Below are 23,751 nucleotides of genomic sequence, written 5' to 3'. Positions count from 1 at the left end.
TAAAACACGATATATAGTATAGTGTTTTGTCTCGTTGTATCTGTTAAATTAATGTATTTAGTTCTGTCTTGTCTTGTACCTATGTTGTCTTGTGACTTCCTGTTTTATTTTGTAGGAACCTCACCCTCTCGTTTCGGATGGACCACGCCCTGATTGTTTTCACCTGTGTCCCCTACCCTATCTATCGGCCCTGTCTGTCTCCCTTTGTCTTGTGCTAGTTCGTCTCGTTCCATCTATCAGACAGCGTCAGGTCCATGTTTTTATATTGTCCTTTTGTATCCGAGCCAAGTTTTGTTTGATGCTCTGTCCTTTTGGATTTTTGACTATTACCTGGTTTTTCTCATCCTCGTAAGAATGTTTTTTATTGTCTCATATGTTTACCTCTATTGAGTGATTTTCTGTTATAGTGAGGTATCTTCTATTTCGACCAGTTTTGAAAGCCTTTTTGTCTAATAATGCTCTTTTTATCCATGTTTACAGCCTCTTACAGTTTGTTCTGTTTTGTTTAAGGTCAACCTATAAGGCTGTGGACATGGGCATGAATGACATTTCATCAGGGTCAAAGGTGAAGTCTAATCTCTATCACAGTCTATACATCAAAATGATGTTCATTTTCCTACGTAATTTGACTTCACGTGTACTCAAGCTGTTTTCATTGTCTGAAATCCAGAAGGTTGAAACCTACTTTTTCTAAATGAGAGAAATATATGTTTTTAACTTAATGTGAGCAAGGACACAATTCTATTTCAGGACAAGGGTGTGTAAAACTGAGTATTTCTGCACTGTGTGTGTGAGAGAGACATGTTTGAGTGTATATCTGGGTCATGCTTTGGCTCGGGGCTTCAGAGCTTTCAGAGGGATGCAAAAAGACAGATGTGGCTTTTCAAAACACATTTCCTCTTCTGATGTCTGACTGGATGAGTGAACACAAAATAAAGTGTTTTCTATATTGCAAAAAAAAAAGTTTTCTCAACATTATCAATTATGACTTCCTTGAATATCAGATTGCTGTGTAAGTAGCAGTCAATGTATAAATAAGTGGGTTATAAATGCTATGTTCTTCTTTTAAAAAGATTTAAATACCGTGGCTCATGTATTTTGTGCCTCTATGTGACAAGTTTAACCCTTTTCATACAGTGTTGTTGTGATTGAGCGATGCAGTTTAACCTTGCTTTAACAATTAAACTGCAATATCTTCAGGATTTTCACTATGAGAGGGGTTTTCCCAGTAAAGTCACACACTGGGGGGAATGGGTGGGGTACAATTTGATTCCAACACAATGCTACAGTGGAGGAAATCTAATCAGATGACTCTGTACTCCAGTTACAGAGCGTGTTACCTGTATCTCTGCAGACTCCTCATGGACCTCGGACAGACGGCTGTGCCGCTCCGACCTCCTGGGAATCCTTCTGTTCCTGTGTGAAGGTAGGTCTGCAGGAAGTATTTACTTTACTGAGGTACTAAAACAACGCTTTATCCATCCAAATATGAAGATGCAACATGTTCCAAATTAGGGTTATATAATCATTTATGGTGTGTTTTAATATTTGATATATGGTGGCCAGTTCAATGTACCACAATGATTCCTCTTCTACAGTATCATTTGTAGCTTTGTCTCTGTATCCACTACGTTTCTTTAAAAACGACCTTGTTTTCAAGTACATGTACTTAGTTACTAGGCTTTGTAGGTCTGAACCATGATCTGTCACACAGCCATGCCCAACAGGTCTTTCACTTCTTGTCCTTTTTGTAGTTAAAGCTCATTTTAAATGTTTCTGCACAGGGAAAGCCATTTACTCGGCATGGCAGCTGAAAGTGATCAGAGTGCCACACATGGACATCTGGACCAGGCCCGGTTCTGGGAGGAGATCCCGGAAGCACAAAGGTAAATATACAACATGTTAAGTAGGAATGTAACATGTATTAGATGAAGTTAACCCGTTTTTGATCTTATTTGTTCTCTTTTCAGACTCAGTTGGCACCTCCTGCAGGATGTAAATCAGCTAAGGATTCTCGTCAGTCGAGTGCTCCAGCAGTGTGATACATGAATGTATAGGCCTATGAACCCGTCTCCTCCTCTTCCTCAGCTCCTGCAGCTGATGGTGTGCAGCTCTCGTCTGGAGCAGAGGCTGGAGCGCTGTCTCTGGACGCAGAGGGTCTTTATTCTCATGGTGACGGTGTTCACAGGTTTTTAGGCAGTCGCTCTGTACGTCCACTTCTCACACGGCTACTCTATCTGGACCACGGCTAAAACCTGAGGGGAGGGTGCTCTCAATGTGGCTCTTTTTCTTGTCATAGCATGTTAACAAGGGATTGCACATTTAAACTGGCATACAAATAAACATAATCACTATATATATGCATATCTATTCTAAAATTATTCTAAAGGGATTTTACTTGTATCAGAGTATTTCTACTATTTGGTATAACTACTTTTACCTGGGTATGACATCTGAAACTCCCTGTCTCTAAAGTGATGCATGTTTGTTTTGTTAAAGTCCATTCCAAAATTCCTTTCTTCTGAAAAATAAAAAGTATTATTCCAAGTAAATCAAACTCTGCTGGGATTGTTTGCTTTAAATCCTGTGGAAAACGCATAACACTGCAACTAATCATCAAACACCTCGGCTTACAGGGTAAGTTTCCTATTGTAAAGAGAAGGAGAACCCCGAAAGCACAATGGGTCCTCTTCAATGAGATCTAAAAGGGGCCTTGACATGACGGTTGAAGCACTTCCTTCTCCGGAAAGGTTTTCAGGTAGTTTGAGGTTAATATCTGCTCTTCCGCCTTTAGTTTGTCTACCGCCTGCAGAACTGTTACTCGTCTGTCAATATGGATGGATGGACTGACTGACTCTGTTTTATTCTCTGATTCTGCCCCTCTGTTTTGGCTCTGAAGGTACAGTACAGGAGCTTTTCTTTGTCAGTTTGTACTTTGTTAGATAAGGAGTCAAATATCCTTTTAACTCGCTTTTTAACTTTACTTTTTTTGCAGTGACTATAATGAAAACCATCGGGAGAGCACCAGACGTGACTGAAATATGTGTGAATACTCCACTGAGTAACATCACACTCTTAATGTGTAAGATCGGAACAGAAAGGAATGAAGAATGTCTTCTGCTGTATGAACCGATAGAGGGCTTCAAGCATCAATGTGACTCCAGGTTCTCTCTGAAGACGGAGAATCAGACTGTGTTTCTCCACCTGATGAATTTAACACCAGAGGATAGTGGGAAGCACACCTGTGAATGTTCTCATAATGGGGGAACATATATCCTGCATCTGAACATCACTGTGGAAGGTAAATGTAGATTTTAAACACGTTTGCATCATGCCTACTTGGTGCATTTCTCACAAGTGTTCTTTTTCTAACCATTTTATTTTCTTCAAGATGTTTTAGAAGATGTAGACGGCAGCATTTTCACTCAAATACCAATCCCAGGTATTTTGATTGGTGCAGCTGTATTCATCATCATAACTGCAGTTACCATTTTATGTGTCTGCAGGACAATACATCAAGGGTGAGAGACTTCTTTAATATTCAGATATCTCTCAAAGATATGCTTTATTTTCTGTGTGTATTTGGTGTTTAACTAACTCTTCCTTTCTTTAAAGTGTCTATTCAAGGTCAGCCACATCTAGATCATCTGCGTGTGAGAATCCTGGCAATTTGGTGAGTGATGCTTTCTTTAAACTCACAAAGCAGTCGGTAAATGTGTATAAAATAATATATAAATGATGCACAAAACCTATATATCACTACAGGAAAGGTAAACCCCAAAAAGCACAGTAAGGCCTCTTTAAAACAAGTATTGCATTGAGATTAGTATTTTCTCCAGGATGGAGATGACCCCGATGACCCCTACACAGCCCTCCAACAGCCAGACAGTGATCTCTACCAGAGTGTCTCTAATTCAGCCGGCAGAGAGATGGGTGCTTTGGAGAACCAGAAGAAACACGGCAGAGAGACTGATGCAAGCTGCAAACTCTATGCTAACGTTTAACCAAAGATCAAGAGAACAGCACTGGATCACATGCTGGCAACTTTTGAGATGATCCTACAATCATATCCTTTTTAACCATAAACAAATCAGCATTTATTAAAACTTGTCAGGTTTAAAGATGTATTTTTACAAAAGACAAAAATAACAATGAGCTACCAAATTAGCATATCACTTCTTTTGAAATCCTTGGGATTGATGTTTTTTGTAAATGTTTCTTGTTCTCAGTCTTAGTTGATGAACTAATTGACAAAAATGTATTGTTTTTGCCATGACTTCAGCTATTGGTGTTTAATTATTGGAATTTCAAAATAAATTGCAACTGCATGATTGCCAACTAAATGACTAAAACACCTTAATATTCGAGAACAGTGTGTTTGTTGATGTGAACAAAGTGCTTGAAGTGAGATATGTTAATGTAGCTTTTCTTAAAACTCTGCCAAATGCATTCAACACCCTGGTTTACTTGTTAAAGACGTGAGGAACCAAAATTGCTTCGATCTGCAGCTTTCTATTCACAGCCCGAGCTCAGGCCTCTAAATATGGGATGACCACAGAGCAGACATCTAACTTCTAGCAAGTTTTGTGACGAACAACTCAAACTAACCTCAAGACCAATGGAGGCTACGCTTGTAGACCTGCTGATCTGCATCGACACCGGCATAAGAAGTGTTAAGATTCAGTAAGAGTGTCGCCAAACGACTCGTTGCGCCCTCGCTGCGAGGGGGACCCAAGTTCCCATCGGCGAAAACACGTGGGTTTGCTATCCTGGCTCCAAGATGGTGGAATGAGCTCCCCATTGACATCAGGACGGCAGATAGCTTGCACATCTTCCGGCGCAAACTGAAAACTCATCTCTTTCGACTCCACTTCGAGCGTTAGAACGATTAACGAAGCACTTTTATACCAATAAAGGACTGGATTACCTAAAGCCAGTTGAGTAGCACTTGAAATGTTTGGCTCTATGAAACCTGATATACTTATATGATTCTGTTTTCTTCAAGGTTGTGTCTTCCTGGTCTAATGTACTTATTGTAAGTCGCTTTGGACAAAAGCGTCAGCTAAATGCAATGTAATGTAATGTAATGTCATTTGGAAGCAGAAGCTCCTGTCAGCACTTCCTTTAATGACATTTCTCACCACCTATGTGAGAGTGTGAGGTTTAGGTGTACAGAGATGTGCGTCCTCTTCTCTTCAGAACAGGATACACTCGCTTCTTGACTGGTATGGACGCAAAATGGAGACTGTTCTTGGTTCTGCTTCTGCCACTGACTGCGTGCGAAGGTAATGAACAGAAAACACGTCTGTCTTTGGTTTAAAGAGGACATCTTAACAACTTCAGTCGTTTTTCTTTAGTTGGATTAAAATGATATGATTTAGTGTGAAAAAAATCTTCAAAAACAGCTGCTAACTCAAACTTTCTGCATTCTTTTTTTAAGGTTAATATCTGCCCTTTCACCTTTAATAGAGTTTAAAGAGAACAAATCATGCTAATTCTCAGGTTCATATCAGTATGTAGTTTCTCTACTGGGACATGTCTCCATGCTTTAATGTTCAAAAAGCTCTTTACTTTTCTCATACTGCCTGTGCTGCAGCACCTCTTTTCACCCTCTGTCTGAAACCAGAGCCCAGTCTGCTTTGATTGGTTAGCTGGTCGGCTCTGTTTTGAGATGTCCCGCCCCTTAATGCTTCACGTGCGATGTGTTGGAGCGCTAGCCAATAGAAGCTTGAGTGTTCAATAGTGATGTCACTATGTTCAGGAAGTAGCCAAAGGAGTCCAACTGAGGTGTTTCAGGCAGTGGGATGCGCTAGTGTATGATAGTTTTGCAATATGTTAAACTAAAGAAATTCTCATAAGCTTTTTAACTTTACTTTTATTGCAGTGACTATAGTGAAAACCATCGGGAGAGGACCAGACGTCACTGAAATATGTGTTAATACTACACAGAGTAACATCACACTCATACTGTGTAAGATCAGAACAGAAAGGAGCGGAGCAGAGTGTTTTCTGCTGTATGAACCGATAGAGATCTTCGAGCAAACATGTGACTCCAGGTTCTCTCTGAAGACGGAGAATCAGGCTGTGTTTCTCCACCTGATGAATTTAACACCAGAGGACAGTGGGAACCACACCTGTGAATGTTCTTATAAAGAGGGAACAGAAATCGTCCATCTGAACATCACTGTGGAAGGTAATGCAATATTGCATCAAACTGTGTACATTCTTACAAGTAGAGCAAATACCAGTGTCACGTTTCTAACAAACATGTTTTTCTTTATTACATTTTAGAAGATGGAGAGGAAAGCAGTTCAACACAAATGCAGATCCCAGGTATTTTGATTGGTGCAGCTGTATTCATCATCATAACTGCAGTTACCATTTTATGTGTCTGCAGGACAATACATCAAGGGTGAGAGACTTCTTTAATATTCAGATATCTCTCAAAGATATGCTTTATTTTCTGTGTGTATTTGGTGTTTAACTAACTCTTGTTTTCTTAAAGTGTCTGTTCAAGGTCAGCCACATCTAGATCATCTGCGTGTGAGAATCCTGGCAATTTGGTGAGTGATGCTTTCTTTAAACTCAGAAAGCAGTCGGTAAATGTGTATAAAATAATATATAAATGATGCACAAAACCTATATATCACTACAGGAAAGGTAAACCCCAAAAAGCACAGTAAGGCCTCTTTAAAACAAGTATTGCATTGAGATTAGTATTTTCTCCAGGATGGAGATGACCCCGATGACCCCTACACAGCCCTCCAACAGCCAGACAGTGATCTCTACCAGAGTGTCTCTAATTCAGCCGGCAGAGAGACGGGTGCTTTGGAGAACCAGAAGAAACACGGCAGAGAGATTGATGCAAGCTGCAAACTCTATGCTAACGTTTAACCAAAGATCAAGAGAACAGCACTGGATCACATGCTGGCAACTTTTGAGATGATCCTACAATCATATCCTTTTTAACCATAAACAAATCAGCATTTATTAAAACTTGTCAGGTTTAAAGATGTATTTTTACAAAAGACAAAAAGAACAATGAGCTACAAAATTAGCATATCACTTGTTTTTAAATCCTTGGGATTGATGTTTTTTGTAAATGTTTCTTGTTCTCAGTCTTAGTTGATGAACTAATTGACAAAAATGTATTGTTTTTGCCATGACTTCAGCTATTGGTGTTTAATTATTGGAATTTCAAAATAAATTGCAACTGCATGATTGCTAACTAAATGATTAAAACACCTTAATATTCGAGAACAGTGTGTTTGTTGATGTGAACAAAGTGCTTGAAGTGAGATATGTTAATGTAGCTTTTCTTAAAACTCTGCCAAATGCATTCTACACCCTGGTTTACTTGTTAAAGACGTGAGGAACCAAAATTGCTTCGATCTGCAGCTTTCTATTCACAGCCTGAGCTCAGGCCTCTAAATATGGGATGACCACAGAGCAGACATCTAACTTCTAGCAAGTTTTGTGACGAACAACTCAAACTAACCTCAAGACCAATGGAGGCTACGCTTGTAGACCTGCTGATCTGCATCGACACCGGCATAAGAAGTGTTAAGATTCAGTAAGAGTGTCGTCATTTGAAAGCAGAAGCACCTGTCAGCACTTCCTTTAATGACATTTCTCACCACCTATGTGAGAGTGTGAGGTTTAGGTGTACAGAGATGTGCGTCCTCTTCTCTTCAGAACAGGATACACTCGCTTCTTAACTGGTATGGACGCAAAATGGAGACTGTTCTTGGTTCTGCTTCTGCCACTGACTGCGTGCGAAGGTAATGAACAGAAAACACGTCTGTCTTTGGTTTAAAGAGGACATCTTAACAGCTTCAGTCGTTTTTCTTTAGTTGGATTAAAATGATATGATTTAGTGTGAAAAAAATCTTCAAAAACAACTGCTAACTCAAACTTTCTGCATTCTTTTTTTAAGGTTAATATCTGCCCTTTCAGCTTTAATAGAGTTTAAAGAGAACAAATCATGCTAATTCTCAGGTTCATATCAGTATGTAGTTTCTCTACTGGGACATGTCTCCATGCTTTAATGTTCAAAAAGCTCTTTACTTTTCTCATACTGCCTGTGCTGCAGCACCTCTTTTCACCCTCTGTCTGAAACCAGAGCCCAGTCTGCTCTGATTGGTTAGCTGGTCGGCTCTGTTTTGAGATGTCCCGCCCCTTAATGCTTCACGTGCAATGTGTTGGAGCGCTAGCCAATAGAAGCTTGAGTGTTCAATAGTGATGTCACTATGTTCAGGAAGTAGCCAAAGGAGTCCAACTGAGGTGTTTCAGGCAGTGGGATGCGCTAGTTTATGATAGTTTTGCAATATGTTAAACTAAAGAAATTCTCATAAGCTTTTTAACTTTACTTTTATTGCAGTGACTATAGTGAGAACCATCGGGAGAGGACCAGACGTCACTGAAATATGTGTTAATACTACACAGAGTAACATCACACTCATACTGTGTAAGATCAGAACAGAAAGGAGCGGAGCAGAGTGTTTTCTGCTGTATGAACCGATAGAGATCTTCGAGCAAACATGTGACTCCAGGTTCTCTCTGAAGACGGAGAATCAGACTGTGTTTCTCCACCTGATTAATTTAACAGCAGAGAACAGTGGGAACCACACCTGTGAATGTTCTTATACTGAGGGAACATATATCTACCATCTGAACATCACTGTGGAAGGTAATGCAATATTGCATCAAACTGTGTACATTCTTACAAGTAGAGCAAATACCAGTGTCACGTTTCTAACAAACATGTTTTTCTTTATTACATTTTAGAAGATGGAGAGGAAAGCAGTTCAACACAAATGCAGATCCCAGGTATTTTGATTGGTGCAGCTGTATTCATCATCATAACTGCAGTTACCATCTGGTGTGTCTGCAGGAGAATACATCAAGGGTGAGAGACTTCTTTAATATTCAGATATCTCTCAAAGATATGCTTTATTTTCTGTGTGTATTTGGTGTTTAACTAACTCTTGTTTTCTTAAAGTGTCTGTTCAAGGTCAGCCACATCTAGATCATCTGCGTGTGAGAATCCTGGCAATTTGGTGAGTGATGCTTTCTTTAAACTCAGAAAGCAGTCGGTAAATGTGTATAAAATAATATATAAATGATGCACAAAACCTATATATCACTACAGGAAAGGTAAACCCCAAAAAGCACAGTAAGGCCTCTTTAAAACAAGTATTGCATTGAGATTAGTATTTTCTCCAGGATGGAGATGACCCCGATGACCCCTACACAGCCCTCCAACAGCCAGACAGTGATCTCTACCAGAGTGTCTCTAATTCAGCCGGCAGAGAGACGGGTGCTTTGGAGAACCAGAAGAAACACGGCAGAGAGACTGATGCAAGCTGCAAACTCTATGCTAACGTTTAACCAAAGATCAAGAGAACAGCACTGGATCACATGCTGGCAACTTTTGAGATGATCCTACAATCATATCCTTTTTAACCATAAACAAATCAGCATTTATTAAAACTTGTCAGGTTTAAAGATGGATTTTTACAAAAGACAAAAAGAACAATGAGCTACAAAATTAGCATATCACTTGTTTTTAAATCCTTGGGATTGATGTTTTTTGTAAATGTTTCTTGTTCTCAGTCTTAGTTGATGAACTAATTGACAAAAATGTATTGTTTTTGCCATGACTTCAGCTATTGGTGTTTAATTATTGTAATTTCAAAATAAATTGCAACTGCATGATTGCTAACTAAATGATTAAAACACCTTAATATTCGAGAACAGTGTGTTTGTTGATGTGAACAAAGTGCTTGAAGTGAGATATGTTAATGTAGCTTTTCTTAAAACTCTGCCAAATGCATTCGACACCCTGGTTTACTTGTTAAAGACGTGAGGAACCAAAATTGCTTCGATCTGCAGCTTTCTATTCACAGCCTGAGCTCAGGCCTCTAAATATGGGATGACCACAGAGCAGACATCTAACTTCTAGCAAGTTTTGTGACGAACAACTCAAACTAACCTCAAGACCAATGGAGGCTACGCTTGTAGACCTGCTGATCTGCATCGACACCGGCATAAGAAGTGTTAAGATTCAGTAAGAGTGTCGTCATTTGAAAGCAGAAGCTCCTGTCAGCACTTCCTTTAATGACATTTCTCACCACCAGTGAGAGTGTGAGGTTTAGGTGTACAGAGATGTGCGTCCTCTTCTCTTCAGAACAGGATACACTCGCTTCTTGACTGGTATGGACGCAAAATGGAGACTGTTCTTGGTTCTGCTTCTGCCACTGACTGCGTGCGAAGGTAATGAACAGAAAACACGTCTGTCTTTGGTTTAAAGAGGACATCTTAACAGCTTCAGTCGTTTTTCTTTAGTTGGATTAAAATGATTTGATTTAGTGTGAAAAAAATCTTCAAAAACAACTGCTAACTCAAACTTTCTGCATTCTTTTTTTAAGGTTAATATCTGCCCTTTCACCTTTAATAGAGTTTAAAGAGAACAAATCCTGCTAATTCTCAGGTTCATATCAGTATGTAGTTTCTCTACTGGGACATGTCTCCATGCTTTAATGTTCAAAAAGCTCTTTACTTTTCTCATACTGCCTGTGCTGCAGCACCTCTTTTCACCCTCTGTCTGAAACCAGAGCCCAGTCTGCTCTGATTGGTTAGCTGGTCGGCTCTGTTTTGAGATGTCCCGCCCCTTAATGCTTCACGTGCAATGTGTTGGAGCGCTAGCCAATAGAAGCTTGAGTGTTCAATAGTGATGTCACTATGTTCAGGAAGTAGCCAAAGGAGTCCAACTGAGGTGTTTCAGGCAGTGGGATGCGCTAGTTCATGATAGTTTTGCAATATTTTAAACTAAATAAATTCTCATAAGCTTCTTAACTTTTGATTTCTTTCAGTGACTATAGTGAAAACCATCGGGAGAGGACCGGACGTCACTGAAATATGTGTTAATACTACACAGAGTCCCATCATAATGATAGTGTGTAAGATCAGAACAGAAAGGAGCGGAGCAGAGTGTTTTCTGCTGTATGAACCGATAGAGATCTTCGAGCAAACATGTGACTCCAGGTTCTCTCTGAAGACGGAGAATCAGACTGTGTTTCTCCACCTGATGAATTTAACAGCAGAGGACAGTGGGAACCACACCTGTGAATGTTCTTATACTGAGGGAACATATATCTACCATCTGAACATCACTGTGGAAGGTAAATGCAATATTACATCAAACTGTGTACATTCTTACAAGTAGAGCAAATACCAGTGTCACATTTCTAACAATCATGTTTTTCTTTATATTTGAGAAGATGGAGAGGAAAGCAGTTCAACACAAATGCAGATCCCAGGTATTTTGATTGGTGCAGCTGTATTCATGATCATAACTGCAGTTACCCTCGGGTTCCTCTACAGAGAAGCACGTCAGAGGTAGGAGGCTTATTCAATATTCATTACTTTATTTAGAAATGCTTCATAATGTCATAGCATTAGGCTCTTTTAAATAGCTATATTTAAATGCACTGCAGTCTTGGGTGTGACGTTCTTGTCTTTCAGTTCTGTATAAAAAAGACACTGCCTTTCATTTCCTGTTGTTTAAATAAAACAGAGTGAAGCAGCATCAATACTAATGCATTGTTTTTTGACCCAACAGACGACAACGACAACCCCAAAACACGGTAACGTACCTATACATTTAACATCTTCAAAAACAATTATGTGTTTTTATTGAATCTGTTTTTATATAAATATACACATGTGTTTCTGCAGGAAGAGGACATAGAGCCGTACAGCACCTTCATGCAGAGAGAGAGCGGGCTTTACTCAACCGTCAGGATAAATATGAATAATCCCAATAGTTCACATGTTTCTGCCACAGAGGAAACTCTTTCTGGAAGCTTGTGAACAAACTGTTTCCCACAAGAGGACACTGTTTTACTTTGTGAATAATCCTGTATCCCAAGGGAGTGGAATGACTGCAATTGTTAGAATGAATTCACTGTTATTATATCACACTGTAAAAAAGATAAACTGTCTTAGAAATAAACAGTACAAACTAAGTTGTTTTTTTTTGGGCGTAAATCAGATCCAGAATATGAACACATTATATTATACTATAATTAATTAGATTAGATACATATTTCATTTAGAATAAACAATAGCAATTGTTTAGTCACGAAAATGACATGGAACATTTATTCTAATTCAATTTGATGGCAGGGATTTATGTTTTGGAGTAAATTACTATAATGAATATTTGCAATTTTGATACTTAAAAGGTCATTTTGATGCCTTCACTAACATACTTCTTCAACAGTGTAGTAACTTGTAATCAATCCTATTTTGATAGCATGCTCAGAAAGCACTTTGTGATGCACTTTGGGATGTTCTGCTCTTAAATTAAAAGGTGTTACCAAAATAAAGTGACTTCCTGCTGTTATAATAGGGTCATGCAGAGCAGGGGCGCTGGTGTCCAGCAGTGAGCGGTTGTTCACAGGTGTTGGTGTGAACTATCCAAGATAATCACACTGGTGTTGGTTGTTCTAAAGTTGTTTTGCAAGCGTGTCTTAAATGCCCCGGCCACACGAGGACGAAAACGGTCGTTTGCGTTACTGCTTAGTGTCATATAGACCGTTCGGCCACACGAGGACAACCGAATACGGCACTAAACGACTGCGGAAACGATAACGGGCTCCAAGGGGGATAGAACGGCATACGCAACGCTCTGGGGGGTCAAACGGCTCCGTGTGTACGCCCTATACGATCATTTTCTGATAATGATGAGGCAATAGCCCCCTGCTGCTCACAAAGTAAACTGCACACTGAATTCAGATTATTTATCTTTCTCTCGATATGGACATAAATGCGAGTGAAGTCTAATCTGACAGGACGGAGACACCTCTCAAACTACCTAAACTAGTTATAAATATGTTTATTTTTACTGTCGGCCCACTCATTACTGGATCAGCTGCTGCATGAAACAGACACTGGCGCTGTCCGAAGAGAGGGAGGAAAAAGAGAGGCTCCGTGTATTTTATTATTATAATATATAGAGTCGTTATTCATTTGTTTTAAAGCTCAATAAATAACAAAGAAGACCTTTGACCGGCACTTTTATAATTTTGTCGGAAGATTTCAACTTTAATACATGTTGACTGGTGAAAAACTCTGCCCGGTTCCCTCGGCCCCCACCGCGTAGAATAAACAGAAGGGCAACCATGACAACCATGCTTCTTCACTGCTTTTGTGGAGGAAGTTACAGCGCCACATACAGGCTCCTGCATATGTACTGCAGCTTCTCCAGCGGTTGACACTTGTCACTACCCGATCTGCGGCTCTGCCCGATCTGCAGTGCGCATGTGCGAGATGGTCCGCCATATTGGACAACTCCGGACGGCAACCCAAGTAGGACAACATTGACACAGTGGCTTTTGGCAAAGCTCAAAAGGAAAACTCGAGAGAGATGAGTTATTGTTATTACAACGTGACTTCACTATTATTTAACAACTCTTTTTATTGGGTTCTTTTATTTGGGGTTAAGTACATTGTCAGAATAAGTGAGAAATGGATTTAACTTCTGTTAGACAGCTATATGCCATACATTTTTGCATACATTCACAGTAAATATGTATTCAGTATGATAGCTGTCTAACAGAAGTTAAATTCATTTCTCACTTATTCTGACAATGTACTTAACCCCAAATAAAAGAATCTAATAAAAAGAGTTGTTAAATAATAGTGAAGTCACGTTGTAATAACAATAACTCATCTCTCTCGAGTTTTATTTTTGAGCTTTGCCAAAAGCCACTGTGTCAATATTGTCCTACTTGGGTTGCCGTCCGGAGTTGTCCAATATGGCGGACCATCTCGCACATGCGCACTGCAGATCGGGCAGAGCTGCAGATCGGGTAGTGACAGAGCTAAACGGAGCTGTCTCGTGTGGACACTGACAGACAGTAGGCTTGTTTGAGACCCGTTGCGGCTCGCCTCGAAAGTAGACGAGAATAGCCGATCGCAGCCGGGGGAGGTCTCAAAAAGCTCGCCTGAAGTCGGACAGCTCTTCTTCTTCTTCTTCTTCTTCTTCTTCTTCTTCTTCTTCTTCTTCTTCTTCTTCTTCTTCTTCTTCTTCTTCTTCTTCTTCTTCTTCTTCTCTCGGTTTTTTGGCGGATTGCATTTATAAAGAATGCACACATGTGTTTAATCGTTAATGTCAGATATGTAATACATTTGCACATATTACAGGTACTGAGACAACGAAATGCAGTTTAGCTTCTAACCAGGTACAACAAGCAGTTTAGTCTTTCACACACAGCTACCCACAATGCAACGCGCGCCATATATATTTTTATAAAGACGCCATTTTTCTGGAGGTGCAAAAATCCTGGCAATGCTCATATAAACAGCTAGCTTATGTAGCCAGGCAGAGCGCACTAGGTTTTTTCTTTCTGAATTAACGACCGAAGAAATCGCTGCATGTCTTCGGATTACATCTCTGGACTTGAGGGGTGTGCTCTAGGTCGTTACCAGCGTAAACTAGAGCTGTGTGGGTTGTTGGATGTACAATGTATGGAATTACGACCCTCAAAAGTGGCCTTCGGTCGATTTTGGCTGCATCTACGTCTATCTTCTGGAAACACCAGGTGAATACCCCACTTGTCACAATAATATTATCATGCCAATGCATATATGTGGTATTTTAGAGTTGACTATATTGATTAAGGCAATCGACTATGATATTCTGTATGCACCTCGCGTGAAATGGTTGATACCGGAAGTACGGTGTCGCCCTCGGCCCAAAACCCGTATGTGTGTGTGAAAGAATATATATATATATACAGTGCGATAATTATTTCATGCTAAATGAAGCTCTGTTGGATATCACTAGATCCTGTTACAGCGTAATATAAGTACATAACGATTGATGTGTACATTAGCATCATTACTAGCTAGCCGCTAGCTGCTAACTGCCGCCTCGTTCATATCAAATCCATGATAACAACAATCCATTACCATGCTGTCATGAACGCGCGGTGCTGTTACGTGTACGCAAATTGACGTGCTTGATGTGAACGAGCATTTTGGTTAAAGTTGCGCATGCTCTATGAGTGCACATACGGGTACTTCTCAGGCATGCTGGGTAATCTGTGACGTTTCACTCTCTTAAAAGTTGGGCCATTTTATCATCATGCGCTAATGAGCAGCTCTCATAGGAATGAATGAGGCCCCGCCTCCCACGCTGTATCCAGTTCTTATTATACATCCATGGTCGTTTCCCATCAAGCATTTCGCTTCCGCAGCCCGTGGAGAGGAACTGCGCCGCCTCGCAACGCCTCGCTCTCAAGGCTGCAGGCGTCTTTGTCCCGCGAGATTTCAACGTCTTATGTAGGCGAGCCTCCAGAGCAAGTCGGACAAAATGACTAACCATCATGCAATGCACTAGCAAGACGTTGATCGCAACTGCGCAGGTCTCGCTTGTCTCAAACAAGCCTACTATCCGGGTGACTATTGCGTGTGGATGGAAGCTTTTTTGCGATTGCGTTTGCGTTAATCCTATGCGTTTAGCCGTTTTCGTCCTCGTGTGGCCGGGGCATTATTTAACTGCTGCCAGGTAGCACAGGTACTTCCCAGGCTGATAGTTTTACATTTCCAAAGTACATGTGGTTTTAAATTACATGGTAGATATAAGATAGTCTTCCTGTGAAACACCTTCATACTTTACATTTAAACCTGGGACTTTCCTACTTAGAGTGTTATCTTAATGACTTTAGATGTTTTTATAGCATGAATTAATGCGATAATGATATCATCTTTATTCATTTTTATCCCCAAGGCTGCAAATTATAGTATTAGCCACTTCCACAGAATTAGAGCTAGGTTCTTTCCGAAGATAAAATTAAATAATTCAGAGGAAATAAACTGGGACTTCCCTGCATTTTGTAAACAAGATTACACAAGAGATTTAATTATGAGGGTTTGTTGCCAATCAAACTTCCTGGGTTTAACCCCGCTTTGGGCTTCTTCAAGTGTGTGTGTCCTCTTTGAATCCTTCCTGTTAGCGGGGCTGTGATACTTCATCCTGCTTCCTGAAACTCAAAGGTTTCATGAAGACAAAACATTCAGGAATGTTATGAAGGATGACTAAACGTGAAATCATATTACTAAAAGGATGTTAAAGGGGCACTGTATGCTTTTTGGTGATCTCATGGGGTCTTTCTTATAGTGAATATAGGTTTTTGTGCATGTTAATGGTCTGCAAAGGCTAAAATCTGTTTCTCTCCCACACACTCCCTGAACATGAGCCCAATAGGAACCCTTTAAATATTGAGGTGAAACATGCTTTACAAAAATGTGAATCCAGGAATCATTACAACTCAAAACCGGGACTTGTCTGAAAACAGCATTTCTCTGTTTTAGAGATAGGACTGCCTTCTCATGGGCTTTCCAGTTCAGCTCGAGTAAACTGGTGTACTAATAATGTCCAGCCTCACATTGGTATCACTCTTTAGATTTGATAGAGCGTCCACCACACTGAGGGAAAATGGTGTCTAGACCGTGACACCTCTGTGGGAACTTCTGCTCTGGGATTTTTACTTTTACAAATTACTGAAGGTAAAGACACATTAACTGGAATTCACATTTACAATAAGAGCCAAGTTATATGATTTTCAAGTCAAATATGTCCTCTTTGAATCATCTGCCTCCTGATCCCTACTTCTGGCCCTCTTTCTGATACTTCATCTTTATTCCTCACATATATTTCTTCTTCTTCACTAATGTCTTCATCTCCTCCTCTTTCTCCTGCTCTGACCCTCCTGGTCTCTTCATCTCTCTTTTCCTTTTCCTCTTTCTGTTCGTCCTGATCACTTCTCATATGTCTTTTTGTTGTTGTTGAATCACTCCTATACTCTGGCCTGCAAGAGTCTACTTGTGAAAAGCACTGGTACAAATGCTTGTATAACTTTACACGTTAGGGCCATGTAGCCTAGCTAATAAGTAGCATATCATCAGAAAGTATTTATCAAACGCACACAGGCAGCTGTGTTTGGATCCAGTTTTTACGGTAAAGGATGTATCCTGGTTTCATTGATCTGGCTTCATTGCTGTGATGTGTAGTTTACGTGGATTTAATAGTGGGCTACCGCATAGTTTAGCAAAGTGATCGATCTCCCAGCTAACGCTGTCTGCGTAGTATTTTGTAACGTAACGCCCCAAACAGCGCCCATCTGTTAAACGCTATCGATTCAAACGGCAGCGTTTTATTAATATTTAGTTTCAAGCTCTCGTCCTTAGTAAAATCAAAACTAGTGGAAAGGGAAATGCTCCCAGGGGAAGCTGACCCATCGGCGCTGGGACAGCTCGCTCCCTCTCTGCAGCTCTGTGAGCCGCGGTCTGTGTGAACGCCGCTTCGCAGTTTAATGCAGGGCCGTAGCTGCGTTTTTAACGGGCCTAAAATTATATTTAAAATGATTCACTTTTAACTAATGTAATGCTCGTTTCGTTGCATGAGAAGCTTGTAGAAATAGTGTAGGATTGTTTTAGTACAGTTTTAGGGAAACAAAAGTTAGGGGGGCAGCTGGGGGGGCAAGGCTCTACAGTGGGGGGGGCAGCTGCCCCCCCCCCTTGCCCCCCGTAGATCCGCCCCTGGTACTAAGTAAATACATTTGTTCCTGCTCAAGATTAGATTCATCTTTATTGTTATTGCACATATTACAGGTACTGAGACAACGAAATGCAGTTTAGCTTCTAACCAGGTACAACAAGCAGTGAAGTGAAAAGTAATGTACACAATAGACAGAATAAAATATAGAATGAATTGAATGATGAATAAACAGTGAGGGGTATGAATACACTAGATATCAGCCTGTGAGCAGTATGAACAGTGTGTATGAATGTGCTAAGATATATAAAGTATGAAAACGGTAAGCAGTGCAAGTATAGTATCAAATATATAGATATTAATGTCATGATGATAAACATTGTGGAACAATGATGAAAAATGGGAATGGATGTGGCGACGTAAAACTGACACAAAACAACAACAAACTTTTGCCGAGCCAATTGGAGAGTTTCATCAGCAGCACGGGGTAAAAACCACCAATGAGCGCTCAGCTCAAGATACCAGCGAGCCGTTTCCCATCAAGCATTTCGCTTCCGCAGCTCGTGGAGAGGAACTGCGCCGCCTCGCCACGCCTCGCTCTCAAGGCTGCGGGCGTCTTTGTCCCGCGAGATTTCAACGTCTTATGTAGGCGAGCCTCCAGAGCAAGTCGGACAAAATGACTAACCATCATGCAACGCACTAGCAAGACGTTGATCGCAACTGCGCAGGTCTCGCTTGTCTCAAACAAGCCTACTATCCGGATGACTATTGCGTGTGGACGGAAGCTTTTTTGCGATTGCGTTTGCGTTAATCCTATGCGTTTAGCCGTTTTCGTCCTCGTGTGGCCGGGGCATTATTTAACTGCTGCCAGGTAGCACAGGTACTTCCCAGGCTGATAGTTTTACATTTCCAAAGTACATGTGGTTTTAAATTACATGGTAGATATAAGATAGTCTTCCTGTGAAACACCTTCATACTTTACATTTAAACCTGGGACTTTCCTACTTAGAGTGTTATCTTAATGACTTTAGATGTTTTTATAGCATGAATTAATGCGATAATGATATCATCTTTATTCATTTTTATCCCCAAGGCTGCAAATTATAGTATTAGCCACTTCCACAGAATTAGAGCTAGGTTCTTTCCGAAGATAAAATTAAATAATTTAGAGGAAATAAACTGGGACTTCCCTGCATTTTGTAAACAAGATTACACAAGAGATTTAATTATGAGGGTTTGTTGCCAATCAAACTTCCTGGGTTTAACCCCGCTTTGGGCTTCTTCAAGTGTGTGTGTCCTCTTTGAATCCTTCCTGTTAGCGGGGCTGTGATACTTCATCCTGCTTCCTGAAACTCAAAGGTTTCATGAAGACAAAACATTCAGGAATGTTATGAAGGATGACTAAACGTGAAATCATATTACTAAAAGGATGTTAAAGGGGCACTGTATGCTTTTTGGTGATCTCATGGGGTCTTTCTTATAGTGAATATAGGTTTTTGTGCATGTTAATGGTCTGCAAAGGCTAAAATCTGTTTCTCTCCCACACACTCCCTGAACATGAGCCCAATAGGAACCCTTTAAATATTGAGGTGAAACATGCTTTACAAAAATGTGAATCCAGGAATCATTACAACTCAAAACCGGGACTTGAACAGCATTTCTCTGTTTTAGAGATAGGACTGCCTTCTCATGGGCTTTCCAGTTCAGCTCGAGTAAACTGTGGTGTACTAATAATGTCCAGCCTCACATTGGTATCACTCTTTAGATTTGATAGAGCGTCCACCACACTGAGGGGAAATGGTGTCTAGACCGTGACACCTCTGTGGGAACTTCTGCTCTGGGATTTTTACTTTTACAAATTGCTGAAGGTAAAGACACATTAACTGGAATTCACATTTACAATAAGAGCCAAGTTATATGATTTTCAAGTCAAATATAAGATAAGATTTATTTTTAGAAGATAAGATTTATTTTTTGTCGAAAAGCACCTGTAAAAGCGTTTGATAAATAAAATGTATTATTTATTCATTCATTAAGTAAAAGGGCAAAAAGTATTATCATATTATGCATAAAACACTAAAACAAACATTACTCATAATGCCAGGCCAGTTTTTAAATAATATATTTATTTCTACAACTGGATGATAATGAAAATGTAATTGTTTGCATCTGGTATATGGTGGAGCTGTCTTTAATGTACTTTTTATTTTTTTACTGTTGGTCGTCTTATTCCATTAAAGTACTTCATCATCCAGTAGATGATTTAAATGATTTATTAATTATATGAATCTGCAAAGTATGAGTAAATGTACTCAGTTACTTTCCCTGACAGACATCTCTGCAGAGTCTTTTTATTTTGTTTAATAAAACTCTTAATGACACAAAAAAAGCCATCATTTTGTCTATCAGAGCACTTACTGTAATCTCAAACAAATCAATAACAGCTGACGTGTGACTGTCTACTCCTTCAGTTTCATTTCAGTTTCGTTTACAGCATCACATCATCCTGCCCTTTAAAGGTGCAGGGCAGAACTGCAAGTGGACTTGAACGCAACAGAACAAGATGTTACTGATCCTCACCCTGACTGCTTTACTGTTTACAGGTAAGAAGAGGGTAACCCTTCTGAATTCTCTGCCTACTGTTAGAGAATATATATCCAGCTCTTTTGTTGTCAAATGTATAATATCATGTTGTTTATGTTTAATTTGTAGAATTGTTAAAGTGATTTTGTGATTTGATATCATAATATGTTAAAGACTAGGACTTTTTCTTTTTTGAAAATCTACAGATAAGCTTAGTATTTTATTCACAGTTAATCCTTGTTATTTCTTTGAATGTTTACAGCACAGGTTTTACTTTCATTCTCATACACTGACACAGCTGTTTCATTTCCTATCAGCATCCATGTCTCAGATTACTGGTTATGGAAATACGACAGTGGACTATGGACAGGATTCAAAATATGGATGTGCTGTAGCCAACCTGAAAGGTAGGGAAAACTGTATTTATGTATTTGATTGGTTGGTTGACTGACTGTCTGTCTTCCTGGTTGTTTGGTTGGTACAATTGTAATATTTACCAAGTCCAATTAGTACTTGGGAAAAAATGGTTGATTGGATGTTTTCCATTTCCCAACAGATGTGCAGCAGGTGACATGGCAAAGGCTTGTCCCGGACAGGCCCATAGAGAATTTAGCGACGTACAGTAAGCGGTTTGGGGAGCATGTGAATGATCCCTACAGAGGTAAGGTGATCTTCACAGAGGCGACGCTCAGCTCATCTTCCATCACTCTGGCCAACGTCACCTGGGCGGATGAAAGCTGTTATATCTGCGCCTTCAACCGGTATCCTGATGGGTCCATGAGGAAGCAGATATGCTTCACAGTGCAAGGTAAATGCAAGAACATGTAATTTGTAAGGGAAACTTCTGTGTAGCAATGCAGTGGGAGTCACCGACTCAGGAAGGAGACACGGTAGAGCAGGAGCTTTGATGTCAAACACTGGAGGTTTATTTGGAGTTTCGGCCGGAGAGTTCACATCACAAGTCACAGCAGTCACGGTCTGACTGCACTAAAGAACTCTACCTCAGACCCATGTATTTAGCTAGTTCTGAGAGCATCATCAACATGCTGCATAACAAGATAAAACCATAACACCTCTATCAGCTGACGCCAACAGGCAGGAACATAGAACCATAACACCTCTATCAGCTGACGCCAACAGGCAGGAACAGGAAGACAGAACACTGAGAGCACAGCAGCCAAGGTGCGTGCGCTCAGTCAGGACAGTTTGAACTGATAAACTGGGGTCAAAGTTATGGGCCTTGGAAAATATTCCACAACATAGGGAAAAAGTCCAAATAATGTAATTGCTTGGATTACCTCAATTTCATATGCAAATAAAGTAAAGAGTAAAGTAGACACCAACAATGAAAAACATGAGCACATATATTAAAAAGCAGAAATCAAATCTCAGTTGACAGAAAGGGCTCTGTTGTTGTCTGAACAGTACAGTTTACAAGGAACAAATCAAATCTGATCCTTTTGCAACAAACACATTATTCTCCTTCTAGTTTTTTGCAACAATAATCTGATTACGTCTCTTTGCATGTAACTGTAATCGGTTACTCCTCAAGCCTGCAAAGCATTTAGGTCAGTGTTTTCTTATTTTCTATTCTAAGGAATATCCAGTTTTAAAACAGAAGTGCATGCTCCCAGCAGTGACCCTGAGGAAGAGGAGGAGGTTGTGTTCAGCTGCTCTGCTACAGGAAAACCAGCTCCAACCATAAAGTGGGAAATCCCTTCTCAAGCCACCCACACACACCGGCAGCCAATCACTACAGTATCAAATGGAGACAAGACGTTTACCAGCAGCAGCAACATCACTCTGCGACTCCCTGCTGGGTGGGAAGGACATGTGGACTGTCTGCTGAACAGTGGAGCCATGGGACAGAGGAGCGAGAGGATTCCCTTTTCTTTGCCTGCCAGGGAGAAGCAGAAAGAGGAAGGTATGCATGACAATCCTTTTGTATTACATGCTCTTTAGCTGGAAGTTACTCATGATGATCAGCATCCTGGAAATGTTCGGATGTATTATGCTGACTGACTGGAAGGATGTTTACTGACACCACACCCTGCTCACAGTGTGCTGTTGGGGTGTTTGCCTGCTTAAATTGGCGCAGGAGGGTGTCATACTCTGGAGGACTTTACTCTGGGTTCCAGGTAAAACAATGTAAGGGGGCTTTTAACTCGGACAAAGCTGGTGTTATGGCTGCCGGATTTGCCCCCCCCCCCCCCCCCCCCTGTCACTTTGACCAGGGTGGAACCTTTTTAACACAAAGTTGTAATTTCCTACAAGTGTCTCCTTTAAGTGTCTACTTACTGCCGGTACGACGCCACACTTCTATTGTTAAACTGCAATGCTGTGACTCATCATTGACAGTAGGTTTCCTCATGCTGCACATAATCATTACAAGAAGTCAAAAAACTCCCAGAGCTCGAGACGGTGTCAACAGAGTCAGCAGTGCAGTAAAGCCCCCTTATTTTTAGACGTTGTTTCAGTTTCACTTCTTCTTAGCTTTCATTTTGACCAACAGGAAAATGATTTTCTGTGATATCATCTGCTCTCTGAGTCACCTCATGACAGATCATGTTACCCTGACATTTCCCACCTTCCTCTTTCTCTTTTAAAGGTCATTAACCTTAATCTTGTTCTGTGTGCAGGGAAAACACAGTCCACCTCAGGGACTGCACTTGTGACTTCTACTGTAGTTTCAGTCATTTTCATCATCATCATCATCATAATCATCGTTGTTGTTGTAATAAAGCGAACAAGGTGAGATATTTAACATTTGTACATCCTTCTCCTTATAGTGAAGTATTGCAAGTAGGGTTAACAAGCGTGTCTTTCTTCCTGGCAGGTCCAGGAGACCAGACGAAAGGAAAATGGGCAATAATGATTTAAATTTAGTTTTAATGTAACCTTTAATAGTGTTTAATATAAAAGCTGCAAACCAAGTGTCACAGATAGTTTTTAAAACGTTAATTTAATTATTCAGCACTTTATGCATCAGCAAAGCAAGTGGTCAAATGTTTACAAAATGATTTTTTCACTGTCTACTTTCAAGTTTAATCCATCACATGTAGAAAGCACTTCGCTGTTATTCAGGGTGAGAGTGACGGCAGCATAGTGCAATATAAAAGGTTTTCATTAACAGGAAGATATGAAAAACTGTTTTGGTGTGCTGTGTGGGGGAGAAAGAGAAAGAAGGAAGAAAATCACAGGAAGAAAAATATGTATTATTGTGTTAATTTTGCAGCAAATTTGACCTCTATCAAGTGATTAGGTTGATATTATAGAGCAACCAGGTGATTGTTTAAGTCAACAATAAGAAACTATATTTATTAATTATACATCATATTTAACATGATCATATTATGTATGTTGCTGCTATTTTTGCACTTTAACGTTTCTGTCCAAATGTTATTTATTGCACCATAGACATATTTCCTCATGAACTGTAACTGTAGGGCTCTATATGTGTTAAAGAGCTAATTGTGTGTATTAATATAATGTTGCATCAATGTTTTACACTGGATTATTAAACTCTTATCTGCAATATGTTCAACGTGTTGATATACTGTGTGTTATAAATAATGTATTCTCCAACTCGTGTCATATATTAT

At 40.0% G+C, this 23,751-nt stretch overlaps 3 protein-coding genes and 1 long non-coding RNA gene across 14 annotated transcripts; all 4 read left to right on the top strand.

Annotated features, from left to right (window-relative positions):
- The first annotated feature begins 119 nt into the window (after positions 1–119).
- On the top strand, positions 120–2,611 carry LOC117546555. Of its 2 annotated transcripts, XR_004569037.1 has the most exons (6): positions 120–348; positions 511–565; positions 1,325–1,426; positions 1,785–1,886; positions 1,971–1,995; positions 2,089–2,611. It is a non-coding gene; the product is annotated as an uncharacterized LOC117546555 (long non-coding RNA). The 2 variants fall into 2 exon arrangements; XR_004569036.1 differs by having other exon boundaries at positions 1,971–2,611.
- Positions 2,612–3,361: 750 nt separating this feature from the next.
- On the top strand, positions 3,362–6,894 carry LOC117546561. Its single transcript, XM_034216787.1, has 8 exons — positions 3,362–3,521; positions 3,616–3,673; positions 3,840–4,683; positions 5,200–5,285; positions 5,885–6,193; positions 6,295–6,412; positions 6,518–6,563; positions 6,730–6,894. The coding sequence occupies exons 3-8, from the start codon at positions 4,619–4,621 to the stop codon at positions 6,892–6,894; spliced, it is 789 nt and encodes a 262-aa protein (XP_034072678.1). The 5' UTR covers positions 3,362–3,521; positions 3,616–3,673; positions 3,840–4,618.
- A 475-nt stretch (positions 6,895–7,369) lies between these two features.
- Positions 7,370–12,029, top strand: LOC117546553. Of its 8 annotated transcripts, none has more exons than XR_004569033.1 (10): positions 7,370–7,573; positions 7,696–7,781; positions 8,381–8,689; positions 8,788–8,908; positions 9,002–9,059; positions 9,226–10,275; positions 10,875–11,183; positions 11,283–11,400; positions 11,624–11,648; positions 11,740–12,029. XR_004569033.1 is itself a non-coding variant. In XM_034216772.1 (10 exons), the coding sequence occupies exons 5-10, from the start codon at positions 10,005–10,007 to the stop codon at positions 11,872–11,874; spliced, it is 732 nt and encodes a 243-aa protein (XP_034072663.1). In that variant the 5' UTR covers positions 7,370–7,781; positions 8,381–8,689; positions 8,788–8,908; positions 9,002–9,059; positions 9,226–10,004; the 3' UTR covers positions 11,875–12,029. The 8 variants fall into 8 exon arrangements, 5 of the variants coding, with proteins under 5 accessions (XP_034072663.1, XP_034072661.1, XP_034072662.1 ...); XR_004569034.1 differs by having other exon boundaries at positions 11,280–11,400; XM_034216772.1 differs by having other exon boundaries at positions 7,370–7,781; positions 9,226–10,069; positions 10,190–10,275; positions 11,630–11,648.
- Positions 12,030–14,591: 2,562 nt separating this feature from the next.
- Positions 14,592–23,734, top strand: LOC117546749 (OX-2 membrane glycoprotein-like). Of its 3 annotated transcripts, none has more exons than XM_034217111.1 (7): positions 14,592–14,609; positions 20,038–20,169; positions 20,467–20,556; positions 20,706–20,957; positions 21,747–22,073; positions 22,789–22,900; positions 22,986–23,734. In XM_034217111.1, the coding sequence occupies exons 2-7, from the start codon at positions 20,130–20,132 to the stop codon at positions 23,044–23,046; spliced, it is 882 nt and encodes a 293-aa protein (XP_034073002.1). In that variant the 5' UTR covers positions 14,592–14,609; positions 20,038–20,129; the 3' UTR covers positions 23,047–23,734. The 3 variants fall into 3 exon arrangements, with proteins under 3 accessions (XP_034073002.1, XP_034073000.1, XP_034073003.1); XM_034217112.1 differs by lacking the exon at positions 14,592–14,609 and adding an exon at positions 19,417–19,434; XM_034217109.1 differs by lacking the exon at positions 14,592–14,609 and having other exon boundaries at positions 18,323–20,169.
- Positions 23,735–23,751: the final 17 nt, after the last annotated feature.

The sequence above is a fragment of the Gymnodraco acuticeps genome, unplaced genomic scaffold, assembly GCF_902827175.1.
Source record: "Gymnodraco acuticeps unplaced genomic scaffold, fGymAcu1.1, whole genome shotgun sequence".
In the NCBI taxonomy this organism is placed as follows: domain Eukaryota; kingdom Metazoa; phylum Chordata; class Actinopteri; order Perciformes; family Bathydraconidae; genus Gymnodraco; species Gymnodraco acuticeps.
The sequence above is the reverse complement of the archived record's forward strand: the minus strand, read 5'-3'. Positions and strand labels throughout refer to the sequence as shown.

Coding starts and splice junctions, on each gene's coding strand:
- LOC117546561 (XM_034216787.1), top strand. CDS start 4,619: ATGGAGGCTACGCTTGTAGACCTGCTGATCTGCATCGACACCGGCATA. Junction 4,684..5,199: donor ATAAGAAGTGTTAAGATTCA/GTAAGAGTGTCG, acceptor TCTTCTCTTCAG/AACAGGATACACTCGCTTCT. Junction 6,194..6,294: donor TCTGAACATCACTGTGGAAG/GTAATGCAATAT, acceptor ACATTTTAGAAG/ATGGAGAGGAAAGCAGTTCA.
- LOC117546553 (XM_034216767.1), top strand. CDS start 10,005: ATGGAGGCTACGCTTGTAGACCTGCTGATCTGCATCGACACCGGCATA. Junction 10,070..10,189: donor ATAAGAAGTGTTAAGATTCA/GTAAGAGTGTCG, acceptor TCTTCTCTTCAG/AACAGGATACACTCGCTTCT. Junction 11,184..11,279: donor TCTGAACATCACTGTGGAAG/GTAAATGCAATA, acceptor TTTATATTTGAG/AAGATGGAGAGGAAAGCAGT.
- LOC117546749 (XM_034217111.1), top strand. CDS start 20,130: ATGTTACTGATCCTCACCCTGACTGCTTTACTGTTTACAG. Junction 20,170..20,466: donor GACTGCTTTACTGTTTACAG/GTAAGAAGAGGG, acceptor ATTTCCTATCAG/CATCCATGTCTCAGATTACT. Junction 20,958..21,746: donor GATATGCTTCACAGTGCAAG/GTAAATGCAAGA, acceptor TTCTATTCTAAG/GAATATCCAGTTTTAAAACA.